This window comes from Rhinolophus ferrumequinum, chromosome 8, assembly GCF_004115265.2.
Source record: "Rhinolophus ferrumequinum isolate MPI-CBG mRhiFer1 chromosome 8, mRhiFer1_v1.p, whole genome shotgun sequence".
NCBI classification, from domain to species: domain Eukaryota; kingdom Metazoa; phylum Chordata; class Mammalia; order Chiroptera; family Rhinolophidae; genus Rhinolophus; species Rhinolophus ferrumequinum.
Window position 1 is genome coordinate 68,596,575 of NC_046291.1, and position 20,103 is coordinate 68,616,677.

The following is a 20,103-nucleotide window of genomic DNA, read 5'->3' on the forward strand; positions in this document are numbered from 1 at the left end:
CCTCCCTGGGATTCCCTGTCCTAATGTCTTTGGCAGTACAGACTATTCCCAACAGCTCTGTGTAACATCCCCCACCTTCGTCCAAAGTTCTTGCGTTCCTCCCAACTGAATTAATCTGTTCTCTCCTGTCATGGCTGGACTTCTCATGCTCTCTTTCATAACTTTCTGCCCTATCCGATGAGGAGCCCCTCTGATGCAAGGACCATCTCTTACTCATTTTTGTGTCTACTGTTGCACTTAGCACAGGTCTTATACATACTCATTTTGCAGCACGTGTTTCAGTTTGAATCCCATGTGGGATAGTAGACAATCTGACGTGACTCAGTATTGTTGGGTCATAGTATCTTTTGTATGAGTATCCAGTCCACTGACCTGCTCAGTTATCGGTTAGGTTCTCCTGCTTCACATATACAGAAGGTGCCAAAAGACTGTTTTAGAAAAAAAAGAATTTTAAGAAAGGAATAAACTGTATCAAAATTACACTGATGGTAACCACTTTGAGCACCTCTTGTAATTGCCGAAGTCAAATGTAACTTGTATTCATCTTTTGTTATCGGTATATATTATGACAATTTTTATAGTTTTTTTCGTTTCTTAAAATGTGTATCCATTTTTTGGCACCCCCTGCATATTTTTAACAACACTTGTAGGAATTCTTTTATTTAGAACGTAAGAAAGACAACAAAATGCTTAGTATGAGTGACTAAAGCTAAACTGTGGAGTTAGGGCCAAACAGGGAAGCATAATTTCACCACTGTGCATGCAGCAAGCTGCACAGACTCTGCAAGGTCGCTGAGTACTGATTTCTGGTCCCCTGTCAGGAGGAGCTGGTAGTTCCCACACCTTGGGGAACATAAGGAAACTGTCTCTGGGCTCCCATCTTTCCAGGTCCTTGTGCAGCACTGTTTACTGGTCCAGTAGCGTTCTGTTTCTCAGGCTGCCTCCCCTGGAACGCTCCTTCCTCATCTGCAGCCTGTGTATTCCCTGCTTATTGTTAGGCAGAGAACTCTTAGTGTTTGTGTCTCCACGTGCCCTAAGTTTCCTATTAACATGCAGAGTCTCCCTGGATGGAATTCCTTGGACTCGGCTCTCCTGGTCCCACTACCCAGTGTGTGGGTACACGCAGCCCCGGAGAGCTGGAAGCGCCTCTCTCCTCCACTTCAGCCTGCCCAGCACTGGCTGCGTTTCTCGGGGTCGTCCTCTTCTGCACTGTGGGTCTCTCTGAGCTTTGTTGTAGCAGCATGGAAGGAGTTTTATGTCCCTTGAAACATTGAGGGGAGGACCAGAGCTTTCATGATTTGCCCAATGAGGAAAAAGCTTTCCCACTGAATGCACAGCACCTCTCTTGTGTGTTGATAAGAACTCCCTACCTCTCCTCTCAGGCTCTTGCCTTCTCTTGGACTTAGGATTTGCTCTACAGCCGTCATCATACCTAACAATAGAGACTATAGGACCCTGGTATTCAAACATTTGTTAACTTACTTCAAACCCAGCCATTGGGATTATATAGGTTTATGGTGCATGATTTTTTTCCTTATCAAGTTGTAAGTGAGAGTGATAACAAAAGACCTATGTTTAATACATTTACCAGAGCTTTTAAATGGGAGTGTTTTTGCTTTTTAAGCATCTATTTCAGGGAAACAAAAAGAATGAGAAAAATTGATTAAAATGTAGCTAATTAAAGCATTGCTACCTTATTTTCCTCACTGAAATGACAGAAGGGCATACGCTATGGTCAAAGTGCCTATATTCTGCTTTTGGAAGGGAAAAGAGTTGTTTCTCGGAGGTGACCCCTTGAACCCATGTAGGAATCCAAAAGTCTCTGATGGATCGGCTGGTTTTGTTGCCAGGGCTGGCCTTGAACCCGGGGTGTGGGTGGGGTAGCAGAGGACACGAATGTGCTTGCTCTGTGACTGGTGACTGCACCGAGCCCTGGGCCTCTTGACCCGGGCACTGGAGTCTTACAGAGGAGGGCTGCCATGTCAGTCGGGGCTAATGGGCCTGTCACCTGGCGCTGCCACGCAGCTCAGAGGAAACCGTGGGCCAAGGGCAGCAGCACCATAGGCAGAGGACACAGCCCTGTCCATCATGCTGCTCTCTGAAAACGAAAAACCTGATCAGGTTATTCCCAAAGAGGAAATGCCTCCTGAGTCAACACAGCTTTTGCAGGCAGAAAAAATATGGAGGAATAAAGCCAACCCGATTCCTAAGTTTCATTTCAGGTAATCCCTTTAGTTTTCTCAAATGTTTTACCGGAGTCTTGAATTTCTCCTCACCTTGATTAATGTAAGCTTTACCTCTCTGTCCATTTTTTAGAGAGGGGTTAAAAACAGCAAATTGGGCTCACCCAAGACACACAGGGCCAGGATACATCCATCAAGTGGAGTGTACTTGCTAACCCGTACTGTGCGACTCCTCTGCTAAGTGCTTCCACTGTTTGTTCTGAGTACATAATCTTCACAGCAGTTTCATACGTTGATGTGCTCCCTTTTAGAAAGGAAACTGAGCTTAAAAGACTCATTGTCTTGTCCAAAAGCAAACATCTAATGAGTGGCAGCCTTAGGATTGCAGCCCAGGCAGTCTAGCCTCAAAGCCCAACTCTGAACTGCTTATTCTATTCCAGGTCTCATATGAATAACCATTCTGTCTCCTTACGTTCCCTAATGAAAAATACAGGTGATTAGAATAAATTGAATTGCAGTATCTCTCCCAAGCTCATTCTAATCAATAATTTTATGTCTTAACTTTTCTTTATTTGGACCAAGAGATTCTAACAAAAAAATGAGCTGGGGTGGATTTTCTCTCTGACCCCTTTAGAGACATTTATGAGCTAATGGGTAGATAGGCCTGAAGGAACGGGAGAGAAAATCCTCAAGTTTGATAGCCACGTGCTTGGTGATAGTTGATTGAATGTATTTTGATGTCAGTTCAAATGAATACGCCATCACCAAGTACTTGAAGACCTAATTCCTGGCACTATGCAGACATCTTGAAGAACAGACCTCAGAGAAATCTTTGAGATCATTCAGGAAATGCTTTTGCCTCTAATGCAAGTCTTGGCTTCACCAGCTAATGGCTGGGTGACGTGGGGCATACAGCTTGACCTATCTGTAAGGTCTCCAAAGAGCTCTGGAGAGAAATCAAGTTAATGTACTGGAGAGAATACTGCATCCTCAGTAATTGTCAGTTCAGTGTAACCTAAAAGAGAGAAAGAGAAAGACAAGGAGGCAGAGAGAGAGGAGGTTGGTTCTGCTTTTTTTATGCCTCCAGTCCCAGCAAGCTGCTCGTCCAGCGGAACCTACCAGCACCTCTCCGGGGCTTAGGTACTGGCTGGTAGCAAGGACTTCAGAGTCGGCCAGTGATCGTCTTCACCACATTTCACCACATTTCACCAGCTGCGTGGCTTTGGTCAGATGACCGCTATCTCTACGTCAGTGTGAACAGTGAACTCTACCTCTTCAAGTTTTTATGGTGACTAAATTAGATCACGACTGTAGCGTGCTCTTTTATTCCAATTAAAGCCTCATTTCCTAGTAGTTCCAAAGGTTGAACTAAGAATAAGTTTTTTCCTTCTAACCTAATGAGCTCTAACACAGAATTATCAGATGGGAGTCAAAACACAAGGCTTGCTTTCATCTCTGCCCACTTTCGAACCCACTGGGGAGGAAGAGCGTGGCCCCAGGGAGGGGTATGGGCTGTTGCCACTCCAAACTCTACACGGGATGGGTCCATGCTAATGGGAAGGGCCGGGCACTGTGTCAGTTGCTACCAAGGCACTAACGAGCTCAGGAGGGAAGGCAAGTGTGGAAGGAATCCAGCAGCCTGGAGGACAAGTGTGCTAACATTAAGCTGTGGCAGGTTTCTTCTTCTGTGGAGATAACTAAGGGTAGGCGTGCCTCTTAGCTAGAGAGCAAGCACTCTCTGTGTGCAGAAGGGACCCACCAAACCTCTCAAATACCCTCGAATCAAGTCACGGTCTTGTAATTCAAAAATAGCATTTGTACCTAAACTTAAACTACTACATTAAGTTACATCATTATGTTTTTAACCTAAGATCTATTGGCCTCACAAATATAGGAGATTGTCTGGGGACAAAGACAGAAATTCATGCTAAACCAGCTTCTGTTAGGGGCCCCAGGCCTTTTACAGGGGATATTCTTCTCCAAAGAGCACAGTTAATAAAAGTGTTTGACACTAACGATGGGACATAGTACGTGCTCAATAAATTATAGTGGTTATTATTTTTGATATTATACTGATTACTGATAATTAACGTTGCCTATCAAAATCATCATTTGAAGTTAATGCAGGTCATTTCAAGTTATTTGATTCTTTGTGAAAAAAAGTACATATTTATTTACATTATATATATTTTTGTTTAAGAAATGAAATAGGGATCTACTCTTTTCTCCCCAATTGGCTAGTTAAGTTTCCCAACAGTGTTTGTTGAATAGTCACTCTTTTCACATTGATTTGAAATGCTTCCTATATCATATTTTAATTATCAATTTGTATGGGTTGACTTGCAGACTCTGTTGTGTCATTGATCTGTGCCAGTACCAAACATTTAAAAACAAATTTTTTTTATTTTTCAATTACAGTTGACATGCAGTAGTACATTAGTTTCAGGTGTACAACATAGTGATAGACAGTTATATAACTTATGAACTGATCACCTCAATAAATCTAGTACCCATCTGACACCATACCAAACATTTTTAATTTTTGTAATTTTATTATGTTTTAGTGTCTGTTAAAAAGGCCAATTTTTCTTTATTCTTGTTAAAACATTTCTTCTGAGAAATCTTTGAAAACGAATTTTTCCAAATGAACTTTAGTATCATATTGTTAAATTAACATTGGTTTTGGTTTTCACAGTTCTTTCCAACAGTTTCCAGCAAAACCTGGAGGCAGGAAGTGTGTACTGTACACAATTTTGGGTGAGGTCTCAGCATTACTGGGTTATCTATTAATGTTTTTCTCCCTCCCCTGAGACCTTCTCACTCACTTTTTCATTCAGTAAAATGTTTTGAGCTCCTATAAGGTGCAACACTTTGTGCTGGGTACTGTGAGGACAATGAAAGCTGATAAGACATGGTATCTGCCTGAAATGAAGCAGATGCTGCACTCTGCCTTCCATTATGCCTACAACCATCTCTGGGGAAGCATTGCTGTTCTTGATGACACACCTGGATTCTTTCAGCTGTCATCACATATTCCCTTACTGAGAAGCTTTACGAACAAAAACTATTTCCAAAGAATTAAAGATAATTTTTCATCAGTTTCCGTGGCTACAGAAATGATACAGGAGGGGGTTCAAGTCCTTTCCCACTTTCTTCTTTTCTTCTAACCCAGCCTATATTATCTCTCCCTTTATATGCCCAAAGGAAAAGTCTTTTTTTTTTTTTTTAAGATACAAGTGATTGCCCTAAGCTACTTTTAGGAGAAACATATTTACTATTATTGTATCATTAATAGGACTCTCAAGAAAAGAGACCACAAAATAAACGTAGTGATTTGTGTGCTACTTTGTACACTACTCTGGGGAAATGGGAGAAGGAAGCACTTTTTAGTCAATCACTTTTCCAGAAGGGTCATAGTCTATTCACAAGAGATTGTTAGTTGTCTCCTCAGTTCGTAGTTCTGCATCTATGAGCAGCACATTCAAGATATCCTGAGCAAATACTGTCCTTACCTCGTGAACATCTCTGCTGAAAGTAGATTAGTGCAGCTTGAGCTGCTGCCCTTGAATGAAGACCTTGTGCTGTGGCTCATGCTTACGGTGCCAGTGCCGGGATCAGCCAGGTGTAGCCACCCAGGCACTCACCTGGGTCACATGGATTGGTCAGAAGTTCTCACTAAGTTGTGACCAGGCAGTGCTGGTTCCTGGGGAGGCTGCTCAATGTCCCATGCCTGATGTTATTCTGTGGTGTGTCCATAGTAAAGCTTGATTGCTTGAGGCCACCTTCTCCCAGCAGGTGATCACTTTCTCTTACCCAGAAGGAGTGTGAGCTCCGTAATCACACCATTCCTACATTTAGGATAAAGTTCGTATTGAATGCAAAAAAATGACCATGACTTTTTTTCAACTTCCGTTATCCTTTAGTCTCACAGAAGGGTTTGGCTTTATTGCTCATTGTGTTCATCGATGGAGAACTTCTTACATACTTGTTCAGTATTATCCACGGATTATCAAAGCACTTTTTGCCAGATAGCTTCTATATAAAGTAATCTTCGTCTTTTGTTCATCCCCCCATGTATTAGGTTGAACCCTATGAAATTGCAATTATTATAGTAACTCAATATACGATTTACTATAAGTAAAAGAAATCTGGTCCACTGTTACCACCTTTGCCATCGATTTAACTTGCAAATCTAATGTTAGCCTACATTTCAACTTCTTTTTCACAAGTGCCTAACAATGGCCCTGGCTGATACAGATTTCCCTCCCATCTCCATCTGATCTTTTTGTCACCTCCATCTTTTTTTGTTGTTTAAAAGTCTTTTTTTTTAAAGGCTACAATATTATCGTAGTTATATTAATTTCAGGCATACAATAATAGTGGTTTTTATACTTTCACATATGATCGCCCCACTAATTCTAGCAATCATCTGTCACCATGCAACTGTCACTTCCTTCTTTGTACTTGTGCGATAAGTTGAAATTTTTCTGTCATTGTATCTCCATTAATGGGTCCTTGGACTGGAAAGAAATACCTATTTGAAATCAAGCAGTTACAGTAATTGCCAAACCAGTCAACCTAACAAGAAGGGTAATGTTGGCTAAGTTTTCTAAGTGAAGATTATCACTTCCTTTTAAATAAATTATGTAAAACAGTTACAATAGAACCCATTAATTTGGATTCCACTAATGCCATAATTCACACAAAGCATGTACTTTGTTTTTAACTATATTTTTATATATAATTATAATTTAATGATAAAAAATAATCTGTCAGTAAGTAGTATGAACATAATTGGAGGAGTTATCACTTAAGAGAAAAAGAAAATTCTCAAGGGTAGTTGAATCTCCGACCAATAATTAAAATCCTGAGGAAAAGCCTGTCATTAAAGCAGAAGCTCAAAGAAAGCCACAAGCCAAAACCTTACTAAATTGGAGATATCACATGGAGTGAGAATCAGCAAACATGTCTTTTGAGAAGCAGTCTGCAGTTCACTTTCCATGATCTCAGATTGCCATTTCTTGACCTACATGCATTATTCCAAATTAGTGAAATTTTGGTGTATGAGCAATGTTAACAAAATATTGCAGAATGTTGCTCTGTTTAATTGAAGGCAACTGAAATCATTGACATTTTAATGTAAGTTTTTGCATCAAATTGTGCAGAGGACGTTTTTTTAAAAAAAGATTTTACCTATACTCCTGCCTCCTGCACAGTGCCTTCTGATGGTGGCACAGAGGGGGTCTCTTACCGTCTGTCTGCGCCTCAGATGCCTCCTCTGTGAAATGGGGATAACCACAACCTACTTTGTGAAGTTGATGTGATCATTTAATGTCTGTAAGTTAGTGATTCGCATAAAGCAGGGGATGAGTCAGCATTTATTTTCTTCCCCTTCCCGTAGGGCCTTTCCTGAGCACACTCCTTTTTCTGCCCTTGACTGTTCTTTGAAGCCTATGTGCGACGCTTAATCCGATTAATGCTTGGGGCTGAACTGTAGGTCTTCCATCCAATAAAAAGTGGGCTGCAAAGCTGGCCTTATTCTTTCATCCAACATTTTTGGAAACCTCCTATTTACAAGAAATGGTACAAGGTACCTTAGAGCAAAGTTAAATTGTCATCGCTAAGGCATAATTTCACTTTTTTTTTTTTCTGCTTAAATGATGGCCGTGGGCATGTATTATCCAGGGCTCTGAGTTAAGGTATTGAAAACCACAATTCTAAAAGAAAAAAAAAATTCATGTCATAGGGGTGGGATTGCTAACATTTCACATCCCTTCCAGTAAGCGTAAACCTTGGCCAATGAACCAGTCACTTGAGAAGAACTTAAAATCATGGAACAAAGAATAGATTGATTTAGATTGATTTTGGTAGGTGTGAGAGTATCTTTTTTGCAACAAACTTGAGGTCCTGCTGGGTGGCAGACACTACCCAGGCCTCTATATTTGGAGACACAGCCTGAACCCTGCTAGCTGGGTGCCCTGGCAAGGAGCTCTGGCCACGTTTAGTGAAGACGGTTGAAGGAGTAAAAAGTCTCTGCAAGAAAGCAAGGGACTGGCTTGTTGCCTAAGAGACTTTTTTGCCTCGGGCAGCCTTGTGAGTGGCCTATTCACCCATCTACCCTGGGAAATCTGACAGACTGCTCAGGAAAGGGCTGTGTTCCTTCTGCAGTGTGGAAAAGTACGTTGTCAAGTCATTACAAGCTCAGTGGAGAGAAACAAGCTCAAACCCATTGGAAGTGATATGTTTCTCGGGACATTCCAGAATCAGTCCACTTGATACAACCATTGAAATACCAACTTGACACCAAGTGTAGCACTCCCTTGTGAGATCCGGAAGCGAAATTGACATCTGGAGTGTCTGCTACTTCAAGGCCCAATACGGCAGCCATGAGTTACATTTAACTTAATTAAAGTGAAATAAAATTTTGAACGTTTAAAAATTAAAGGAAAACTTCAGGTCTTCAGCTTCCTAGTTACATTTCAAGTGCTCCATAATCACATGTGGCTACCATCTTGAATAGCACCCATATAGACCATATCCATCATTGCAGTAAGTTCTCTGGGACAGCACTGGTTTAGGAAATGCCATTATTATGCTTGTACGCTATGTTGTACTATATTATCTTCTTAATTTTCCAGAATGACCATGGAGGGTTTCATTCCCATTTTGCAGATGAGGAAAGACTCTCAGAAAAGTTAAACAATTCTCTGCTTACATAGTGGCCACGACAGAACCTAACAGATATCTGGTCAGTGTCTGGTGAATATCACAATGTCCAGTGTCCCAGTGAATGTCCAGCTAAGCTAAGAAGTGAGAAACCTGGGACTGTTTGACCATGAAGTCTGAAAGTTTGAACAATAACAAGGTTCTTTTCCACTATTAATGCATTTTGAAATCAAGCATTTGTAAACTTTCCCTTCTCCTGGCTCTAATTTAATGACATATCTAAATACTAAAATTACTCATAAAAAGAGAAAGTATATTTCAGTTTTAAAAGTACAAGATAAGGAAGTGGATGCCCGGGTCTAGCAGTGGAATTGGAGAGTGACTACAAATTGGCACGAGGTTTCTTTTGAAGTGATAGAAATGCTCTAATATTAGATTGTGGTGTAAATTGTGTTTCTTAAATTTACTAAAAATTATTATACATTTAAAATGTGCAGATTTTATAGTATATAAATTATACCTCACTAAAGCTGTTTTTTTAAATAACAAAATATAAATCCTGAAACTCTAGAGCAGCCAAAAATTTAATGTTGAAAAGCTGTCAAAAAGCTTAATGACTGAGTCAAAGATTAATTGATGACATTTCCTGAATTTCACTCATGATGGTAAAAGAAATGATGTTTCATCTCAGATCAAACACTGGGAAGCTCTAAAAGGTATGTATTATTACCCTTATTTCACAAGGGAAGAAATTGAAACTCACAAAGTTAAAATAAGTAGCCTAAGATACACAGCCAATAAGAACTGGCAAGTGTCAGAACCAGTACTATCTGGCCCCAAAACCCATGGTTGCTCTACAAGGTTGGACAATTAGGTTCGCGAACTCATCCTAGAAAAAGTGCTACATACCTCATTGCTGAATATCACTATGGTCACCTTCGAAGTACTCCCCTTGGGAAGCTATGCACTGACGCCAGTGCCTAGTCCACCCTTCAAAGCAATTTTGGAACTCTTTTTCCGGAATGGCCATCAGAGCTGTCATCGTATTACCCTTGATGTCCTGAATGTCATCAAAATGTCTTTCTTTCAATATTTCCTTTATCTTTGGATAAAGAAAGAAATCATTGGGGGCCAGATCAGGTGAGTAGGGAGGGTATTGCAATACAGTTACTTGTTTACTGCTAAAAACTCCCTCACAGACAGTGCTGTGTGAGCTGGTGCATTGTCGTGATGCAAGAGCCATGAATTGTTGGAGAAAAGTTCAGGTCGTCTAACTTTTCCATGCAGCCTTTTCAGCAATTCCAAATAATAAACTTGGTTAACTGTATGTCCAGTTGGTACAAATTCATAATGAATAATCCCTCTGATATCAAATTAGGTTAGAAACATTGTTGCAACAAGTTCGAGAACTTAATTGTCCTACCTCGTACATCATGTCTCCTCTCTTTGGGAATAAGAAACCCTTCCATTGTTTGACTTAAGGTAACTTTCTGTGTTCCAGGACAAAAAAACAAAACAAAAAACAAAAACAAAACACCAACTTTCCAGTATTGTTATCAGCATGTAGTATTTTGTATTCAAGAAAATCCATGAAAGATGTGAGGCTGGAATCTGTTTTCAGTATTGAATAAAAGTGGGGGAATCGGAGCCGTATGTTAGTGGAAAGATATGTGTTTCATTCTTTTGATGTTCACTGGGATACATTCTTTTGTGGCTTTTTAAATTATACATATGTGTGTATGTGTAATATGGATGTATGTAATATTATGTATATGAGAAGACTTGTAGCAATTGTTTCCATTTTCCCCCCTGATTTAGTCGGTTCAGTGGAGACTCTAAGATGAGACTTGCCATGATGTCTGTTTAGGAACTTCTGAGGCACTGTCCTCTGTCATGCCTCTCACACGTGGGTTCACATCCCAGGATTGGCTCACTCAAGACGTTGGATGGCTCACTTTTTGCCCATTTTATGAAATGGAATTCTGAAAAATGACAAGCTGATGGGGCTGCCTTTTCCAGCTTTGGACGGCGCTGGTAACCTTTACATCTTCCGTTCTGTCCTCCTAGCATCTAGCGTTATTTCCTTACTCCTGATCATCAATGGTTAACTGGACATCTGGGCCGTCGCCCTCCAACCCTCCAGTCTTACGAAGCCGCTGAACCCCCGGTCTTCCCTGAGTCCTTCCTTTAGTCCAGCCCAGACAGTCTCCTCTTGCCTCTCCGTGGCCCTCTTGTTTTTCTCTCTGCCTTTGTAATAACCTTTTCTTTTCCTTTTCCTTCCTTTCTCCTGGGATATGTCTATACTCACTTGTTGAAACAAAACAAAATTAAAATAAATAAAAACGAGAAACCAATTCTGTACCAAGTCAGCAGATCATGTGGCTGGGCCAAATTCGGGCTTTTGATATTGGCCCTCTGCTTTCTCGAGGACCTGGAGAGACCACAGCAATGATTTCTATAGTCAAATGTAGATGTCATCCTTAGAAAAAACAAAAATGTAAATGTTGTGATGATATAACACTGTAAGTATAAAAATGAATATCATAGTGCTTTATTATTCCCTCTACGGATATTCTTAGAAACAGAGAAGTCAACAGAAGCTTCTGCTTTTACATATTTGGCAATAGTATAGCTTATTAAGTAATTTTGAAATTCTTACAATCTTGGTCACGTTTCAAATTGAAGTTCATTTGCAGGAGTCCTTGAGTCCCTTCTTGTGTGCTCAGAGACAATTGAATGCCAGGATTCGAAATGTCGTTAAGGTAGTTTCAGGAAATTAGCCATCTCCCAGTGTCAACAGTAGGTTGTGTATTTTAGCTGTTCGACTCACTGCTTCAGTGGGCAGCCTGCTTTCTTGTGAACTGTAGTCATTAACCGTCCCCAGCACATGTTTTCCAAACAAGGCACGTGCCTCCTTCCTGACTGCGGTATCATAATCACTTTATGGTCCAAAGATCCTCACACTCCCAGTCCAACACCGTGAAATGGTCCACCGCACACATCGCGCTTCAGCAAAGCATCTCGTGGGGAGGAACAAACGTTCCTCTACCCTCAAGGTTCTTCTGGCTGTTCTAATGATCAAACAGACACGAGGCAAATTCGCCAATTTAATACATCCATATGTATGAGAACCCCATATCCATATACATGAGAGAGTCAGAGACCGTACAGTAGATGCAGGAGAGGTTCAGAGATAGAAAGGGAATATGGGAATATAAGAAATCCTGAGCTAGGGATGAGTAAGGTGCCTTGGGGGCTTCAGAGGGTCATTGCAGGATGACAAGAAGAGGGGTCCTTCAGTAAATAGAAGTTTGCCCTGCCCTACAAATAGATCAAAAGATGTTATCTCTGATGATCTATATGGGCAAAGCCTATAATTCAAATTCTTCTGAGTAGGTAAGGGTTGTGGAGTGGGGACAGAAGTTTCTTTTGAGCCTGTACTTAAAGTCTTTAGCTCAAAACGATCTGCATACCACAGAGGCACATCTTGAGCTGACTCTTTCTTGACACCCCCAGCCCCCACCCCAGTCACCTAGGACTAACTCAAAACTGTTTTCATATATATTTTAGAAACATCGTTTCCTTTCTATCTTACTCTGGACTTCATGCAGGTGTTCTGAGAGAACTCTCTGTTTCAAAGGATTTCAAGGTAGCGCTTTTGAAAGCAATCTATAAAACAGTCATCCTGTATTTATCCTTTTGTAGGTCCAGATTTTTCCCCAGTAAATTAGCACCAAAGAATTTGGTTATAATTAGGTCAGCAAATACATTTTCTCTGTGAAGGCGACTTTCAAAAGTGCTACATGAAGTGCTTGCATTTGGACACATTGCAGTTATCAAACTTACAGTGTATCCAGACAATAGTTTAGTGGTTACCAGAGGGTAAGGGGGGAGAGGGGTGGAAGATGAGGGTAAAAGGGATCAAATATATGGTGATGGAAGGAGAACTGACTCTGGGTGGTGAACACACAATATGATATATTGTTGATGTTTTACAGAATTGTATACCTGAAACCTATGTAACTGTACCATTGTCACCCCAATAAACTTTAATTTTAAAAACAGTGAAAAAACTTATAGTGTATCATTTTGCAATATGTAAGTGAATGAAAATCAACAGGTTATACAATAAGAAAAACAGATACCTTTCAAGATGGGCTATTGTGCACATATAAATGAATTGAAAAATGATAGAATGTGTGAGTTATGTTTTTAAATCAATGTAGAAATGTTAGCGTTGGGAAGGAGACATCGGAGAGGATGTGAATGACTACTCTGTGCCTACTACCTGCCAGGTCCTGGAGAAAATATTTTAATATCAAGTGCAGCTCAGTGTGGGGCTTGAAACTGCGGGCTCTAAGGTTGAATGACCTGAGTGTGAATCCCAGCTTCCACAGTGCTACAAGGATTCAGTGACGTAAAGTGTGTGAAGCTTCTGGCCCATGCTGGTGTAATAGTGGGGTTTTAATAAATATTGGCTATTCATTATATTTTATTCCATATAATCCTTTGATGTCATCAGTGTCCCCATTTCACAGATTAAGAGATTGAGTCGGGAGCAATCTAAGTAACTTGCATAAAGTTTTCAAAATTAGGTTGCAGAGGCACAATTTAGAACTGGAGTTCTCCTGGACACTCTGATAATAAAACTTCTCACCAGGGTACTGTTCTAGCCTTCCGGGAAAATCTGTGCTGGGATTTTTCATTTGTTTTGTTTTGTTTTTAATGGTGGGAAAAACCACACCAGCTATTGAGAATGACACCCACTACAGAAAGACAAAGTTGCCCTTACAGGCAGCAAATTCACAAATAATGTATAAACAAACAAACATTTCTAACTTCAGAAAAACTTTTCAACAGGCCCATTTCAGCAGTCAGCCATTCTTAGAATTCTTTTTTTTTGCATTGGATAGAAACTTCTCAGCTACATGAATAGGTCTACGCTTTTCACAGATGAATAGAATCTGTGCATGATGGATAAAACATGCCAAATACAAAAGTCCTGTCAGGACCTCTGCTATGTAAATGTCATCATCTATGCAAATATCAACCTGTCATGTCAGCTTGAGGAAATTGGAAGGGTGATGTTCTGTTAGCAACTGGAAGGTAAACGTCTAGGGTTTTTTGGGGGTGGGGTGGGGTGGGGTAATTTTTGAACTGCTGTGGCTTTCATCTCTTCTTATGTCATGAGCGGTAAGTGATGCTGGCAGGGCGTCCTCAATCCCTTGGCCACGTCAGTCAGGCTGGATTTCAGTATTGTTCAAATAGCCCTTCTAGGCAGGGGCTTCAGTGGAACACATCCTTGTTTTCATCGTCAAGGGTCATGACTTAGTGGCCATCATGACCAAGGATGGCTACTACAGGACAGTGACTGACATTTTAATCGTGAAAGAGTTCAATGGTATTGACACTGGAACTGGAAAATCATTTTACTAATGCCAGATTCTGCTTTGCTCTGTTGAAACCCTAAACCAATTTGTCACCTCCAACCTAAGACATAGGATGTTGCTCTTAACGATGGCCGCATCTCTTTTTCCTTTAGAGGCATATATGTGAAAGAGAAAACGGAGTGAACCGGCAGTGTCACAAGCGAATATGGGTTTAATATAAAGATAGCACAAAACTAGATGAACTGGGGCCGAGTATCACGTAATTTTCATTGCAGTTTACTTCCTAGCACTTCATCGCGTCAAAATATTTTCTTCACAACATTGCTACCTTTGGAATTACTCAGACACTTAACTATATTCTTAACTGTATTCTAAATTTATATCCGCAGTAAGGCCCAGAGTGTAAGCATCAAATTCTATGCAAATGGGAAGAACTCACTTCAGGATACTGTTCTGGATGTGACAGTTTAAGAACCTCCTCATCACCTCATTTAAACCACCCTGGGTTTTCCTTTCCAGGGTTCAGCGGATTCCTACACGAGCAGGCCGTCGGACTCCGATGTCTCTTTGGAAGAGGACAGGGAAGCGATTCGGCAGGAGAGAGAGCAGCAAGCGGCTATCCAACTTGAAAGAGCAAAGGTGACTTTCTTGCCCTTCTTTGGTTCCAAAGTGGAATGTTGCTCAGCAGGTAACAGCTGCTCTTCCCTGGCCTCAGATTTCCCTGAAAAACTTATTTTATGATCATTCTGAATAAGGCACTGGATGGCAAGGCTCCCAGATCCATTCATCCCTCAGAGAAGTTAGTAACACTCCCAGGCGGCCGTTACCTGAGACACCCTTCACCCTTTTGTGTTTGGTTTGGTGGTGATTTTTTGGTCCTCTTCAAACTTAGTAGTTGTGGCCAATACCCATCTTGCCACACCCGGGGTTGGCAGAGAGCCCCCTGAGGTGTCTGTTTGCTCCATCCATTCTTGACCCCTCTTTCTCCATGACATCAGCCACTACAGGCCACACGTGCTCTGTGGTTCTCTGGGCCTCCCTGGTGGGTCTCTCTGCTTCCCTATTGGTTTCAATGTCCCACCTCAAGTTCCGCAGGAAGTTCAGAACTTAGAACGAGTACTAGCATTTCAGCAAAGACGAGCAATAAAGGCTTTGCCAAAGTAGATCTTCAGATATTCCCCAGGGAGCGGCCCCCCTAAGAATCTCTGCACCCCAAAGAAGCAACAAATTGCGTTTTTGAATGTTAGAATGGGACGAGTCACTAGAGAGCTCCCCTTCTATGTCTTTCGAACTGTTTTTTATATTTTAGCACAGACACCCTTTTTGTCAAATGAAATTTTATGCACAGTAGCAAAATCTAAAGCAGGGATCATGGCCAGCCTTTCCTCCTTGCCCTCGGTGACAGACTCCTGAGGCATATTTGTCAAATCTTTCTCATGTTTAGAAGAAGAAAAACTGAAGCTCACATAAAGGGAATTCCATTTCCTGTTTTTCCAGTAAAATTTTTAAAAGAGCAGTAAAAGGAGAATGATGCAGGTAATAAGGGGTCTTTATTTGCTTTGACACCTGGTTGTGTGCGTGGGGGTTTGGGGCAGGACCTGTGAAAGGACATCAGTGAGCCTCACTCAGATCCTGCCTTACTTATTGCAGCCAGTCATGCTCCCAGCATGAATGAAGCTGCCAATGACAAACCAGCCCGGGATCACAGGATTGGGGATCTGAGTTGTGGCTCTTTTTTGTTTTCGTTTCCTTTCAAAGCCTGTTTTGTGGCCCTTGCGGTCACCCAAATGTCAGCGGCCGTACTGTTAGTGGAGGTGGGTGGTTTGCTTAACTTCTGCGAGGCTACACCAGCCCAGGAGCACTTTGTTGGGAAGGAATTTGTCTAAAAAGAGTTCGGAACCAGATTTTATAGTTCGGGAGACAATGACGTATGAGCAGCTCTGCCCTTCGTGTCTCCCCCACCACCTGGCCTTCCTTTGCCCTGGCAGGACGGGGTAGTCTATTGAACGGGATCCCACAGGTTTTCAGATCTGAGCTACCCTCCTCTTACCCCCGCAACAACCTTTTTATTTAAGACCCAGCACACACTTCCTGTACTCAAAGGGGTGAGGGTGTCTGTTATCATTTAAAATAAGAAGCATAAGTTGTATCAGGAGAGTACAAAGCAGACAGCCCCTCCTGCCTTTCCATCTCTTTCTAGTACATCAGGGCACATTCTTTGTTTGAGATGTTGGAAAGTACCACAGGAGGGAGGGGGGAAATGTGTGGGATGCAAGGACTGAGTCATTTGCAGCGTCATCTCTGCAGTGATGCCTGAGAATGTGAATCCCATTTGAGATCCCCCTTTGGAAAGTGATTTCCCTTACTGCCTGGTACTGTTGTCTTATTACTATGTTTCACTATGAAAACTCCTCTTCTGACTTCCTCCCTCCATCCTTATTCCCCAATTCTATCTCCAGTCCAAACCCGTAGCCTTTGCTGTGAAGACGAACGTGAGTTACTGTGGTGCCCTGGACGAGGATGTGCCTGTTCCCAGCACGGCCATCTCCTTCGATGCCAAGGACTTTCTGCACATTAAAGAGGTAAATGTGGGGCAGTCTGTGTCCCTCAACCTCCCCCGTGGAATCTGAGCCAAATTGTACACAGAGGAGCCCCGAGGAGCTGCCAAGGTGTTATCTCATTTAATTTGCTTGGCCTTCCAAATCCATGCGTGCTCACTGAGATTTAGAAGCCTGCGATCATTGCTTGCATTATCACACATTTAAGACATTGGATCACCGTCCTCATAGGATGGATTTAGGACAGAACTGTGGTTCTCTGGTCACCTTTTAATCACCTTGCATGACCACTGAACCATAGACCTGTGGTTCCAAGTTAGGGAAGCATGAGTTTGGTGGCGTGGCGCCTACCCATGAGAGACCATTTCCAAGGGATGTTGTCATTATAAACATCTGGGCTATAATCCTGTGGACCTTGGCCTTGGAAGCAACACTAGAGAGTATGATAATTAAAGTGCTCAACCTAAGAAGAGGGCAGAGGACTTGGGGAAATAGAAAGGATTAAGGGATTCAGCCGTATCAGGACTTGAGGCGTCTCACCTCGAAAGGTGGAAGAGTAACATCCAAAAACTTTCATTTACTCAGCTTAGGTCTGTTGACATCCTGCTTCCTCTCAGACATTGTGCTGGGCGGGCATTGGGGGATCAGAGAGGAAGGCTCACTTTCCCCGCTGCCAGCGAGCACCAAGTCTGGTGGAAGAGACTGACAAGCACCCAGTTCCTGCACGGGATGACAAGTTCTCTTACAGTAACATTGAATGGGTATAGTGGGAGCCCAAAGAAAGAGCAGAGGGCCCACTTGGCTGGGGAGGAGGAAAATGAGGGCTCCGTAGTGCGGAAATCGGAGGGAGTTCAGGCTGGGGTTGGGGGTGGGGTGGAGGTGGCGACAGGTGGCAGGGACAGCCAGGAGCAATGCCTCATGGGTGCCTCAAGTTGGGAGTAGTACAGGGGATGGTCCAGGGCAGAGAGGCAGGCGCCTGATAAAAAAGGACCTCTTAGGCCAGGGCAAAAAGCCAGGCAGTGGGCTGGAGAAGAATTTTAGATAAAGGACGGATGTGACCAGCCTTGTATCTTAGGACGGATATGATAAGCCTTTTATCTCAACATGATAACTCTGATGGTTGAGGGCGTGTCACAGAGACTGAGGAATCATGGTAGGTCCGGACAGTGGCTGTAGCAGAGAGCATGGAGAGACAGAGCAGCTTGGGAGACAGTTAAGGGGCAAATAGCCAGGATTGGGAGATTTCACATGAGCCAGGATATTGGAGAAAGTGAGATAGAGAGGAACGAAGGGTGGAGGCCAGTTTTTCCAGCTTCCTTAAAAAGGTAGATGGTGGCATCAGCTATCAAAATCAAGAAGTCAGAGATGGGAGAAAGCTTGTTACAGGGATAGCTGTGGTTATAAATTTCCTTTTAGGTATACTGTGTCTGGGGTGCTGTGAAACTCCAATGAAGATACTTAATAGACCTTTATCGATATAATGTGGAGGCCAGAAGAGAGGAATTCCAATTTTCTCTTCCTAAATGCTTCAGGTTCTAGCCAGAAGAAGATGGCGTAGAGTTGAAGGATTGCTTTTAAATTTTGATTTGCTTTTTTAAAAATTATTATTTTTAGGATGGGAAAGATTTAAGGATGTTTTCCATGCTGAGATGTTGAACCCAGTGAAATATAATGGAAGGAAAAGGTATAGCAGATGGAGTAGAGGCTGGAGTAGATGGGAGAAGATGGCATCTGGAAAATGGGCACGAGAATTAGGCTGAGTCAGAAGGAAAGTCTTGCTTTCCTTGAATGTCTCTGTTCTGCACATAATTTTCCAGTGGGGTTGGGGGCATACCCTGGAGGGCCTGCTACTTGCTGGTCTCCATTAGGTCTGCTAGGAAGGAGGCATTGGAAACTGGATCTTAGGAAAAAAGAGAGTGTAAAGGTGGAACAAGAGAGTGAAACCTGAGAATGGAGTAGCCAGAGGAATGTGATCAACATAAACATATCACTTAATGTCAGTCAGACACCCGCATGGTAAACATATAACAGTTTTGAAAGTCCTTGTCTTTGAAACTCTGCGTTCTATAAAGGCATCAATGGCGCTAAGACATAGTTTTAACATTTCCACAATTTGATACCATAGATCAAACATCTGTATGTCTACAGATGTCTCACTATCTTTGTGTGGTGCCCATGTGACCTGGGTGAGGTTCAACATTTGTTTGGTCACTCATTCGAAATACAGTTCTTGAGCTTTTAGTATGTGCCAGGCCCTGGCAGGTGTCCAGCAACTGAAAACAAAGCAGGCAGCGTCCTCTCCTTCATGAACTTAAATGCTAGTGAGGAGACAGATAATGAACAAATAAGTAATTCCAAATTGTGAATGCTTTGAGGGGGGAAAATGAACCAGATGCTGAAATTTTTTAAATATAAAGATGAGGGGGTTATATATTTTTAAATATGGGGTGATCAGAGAAGGCCTTTCTGAGAACGTGACCTTTCAGGATGAGGAGGAGCCAGCCTTAAAAAGAGCACGGTGGGAGAGGGGGACCTTCTAGGGAGAGGAGTCTGCATGTGCAAAGGCCCTGAGGTAGCACAATGGCCTGGCACAATCAATTAACTGGAAGATGGTCATATGGCTGGAATGCAGTGAGCCAGGGGCCGAGTAGCAGGAGACAGAGTTGTAGAAGTAAGGAGGACACAGGTCAAGTAGGACCTTCAAGTGATGGTGAGACTTCAGGTTTTATCCTAAATGTAATGAGAAGCCATTGAAAACTTTCAAAGCAGAGGAGTGGGATGAATTTTTTTTTAATAGGTTCTCTGATTGTTTTGGAGACAGTGGATTGGAGTGGGATAATGTGGAATCAGGAAGACCATTGGAATCATTCTAGGTGAGAGAGAATGGCATTGAGCCAGCATGGTGGTAGTGAGATGGAGAGAAGTAGACAGATTTGAGACACATCATGGAAATTCAGTGAGGAGCACAAGTGATGGCCCATGGGTAGGAACTAAGATTGAGCAACTGGGATGGAGATGACTAAGGCGGGGAGAGAGGCTAGGGAGTGGACGTTTCAAAGGAGATACCAAATAGGAAGTTAGATATAAGAATCTGGAGCTCAGAGGAAAAAACTGGGCCAAAGATATAAAGTTGGATCATTAGTTTATGTGTGGCATTTAAAGCTGTGACAATGAAGAACATCACCAAAAAGAGAAGAGAGGGAGGAGAGAAGGCAGCCCTGGATCAAACCCAAAGGAATTCCATCCTGCAGAGATGAGGTACGTGAAAAGATTCAACAAATAAGGAAACTGAAAAAGGGACGTCTG

General features: G+C 42.2%; 1 protein-coding gene across 4 annotated transcripts in view; it reads left to right on the plus strand.

Moving 5' to 3' along the window:
* CACNB4 (calcium voltage-gated channel auxiliary subunit beta 4) overlaps positions 1–20,103 on the plus strand; it is a 225,878-nt gene that overhangs the window by 159,386 nt on the left and 46,389 nt on the right. For all 4 annotated transcript variants that reach the window (XM_033112161.1, XM_033112162.1, XM_033112165.1 and 1 more), the window contains 2 exons: positions 14,759–14,878; positions 16,699–16,821. In XM_033112161.1, coding sequence (XP_032968052.1) covers positions 14,759–14,878; positions 16,699–16,821 — 243 coding nt within the window. The remainder of the gene's footprint in view (positions 1–14,758; positions 14,879–16,698; positions 16,822–20,103) is intronic.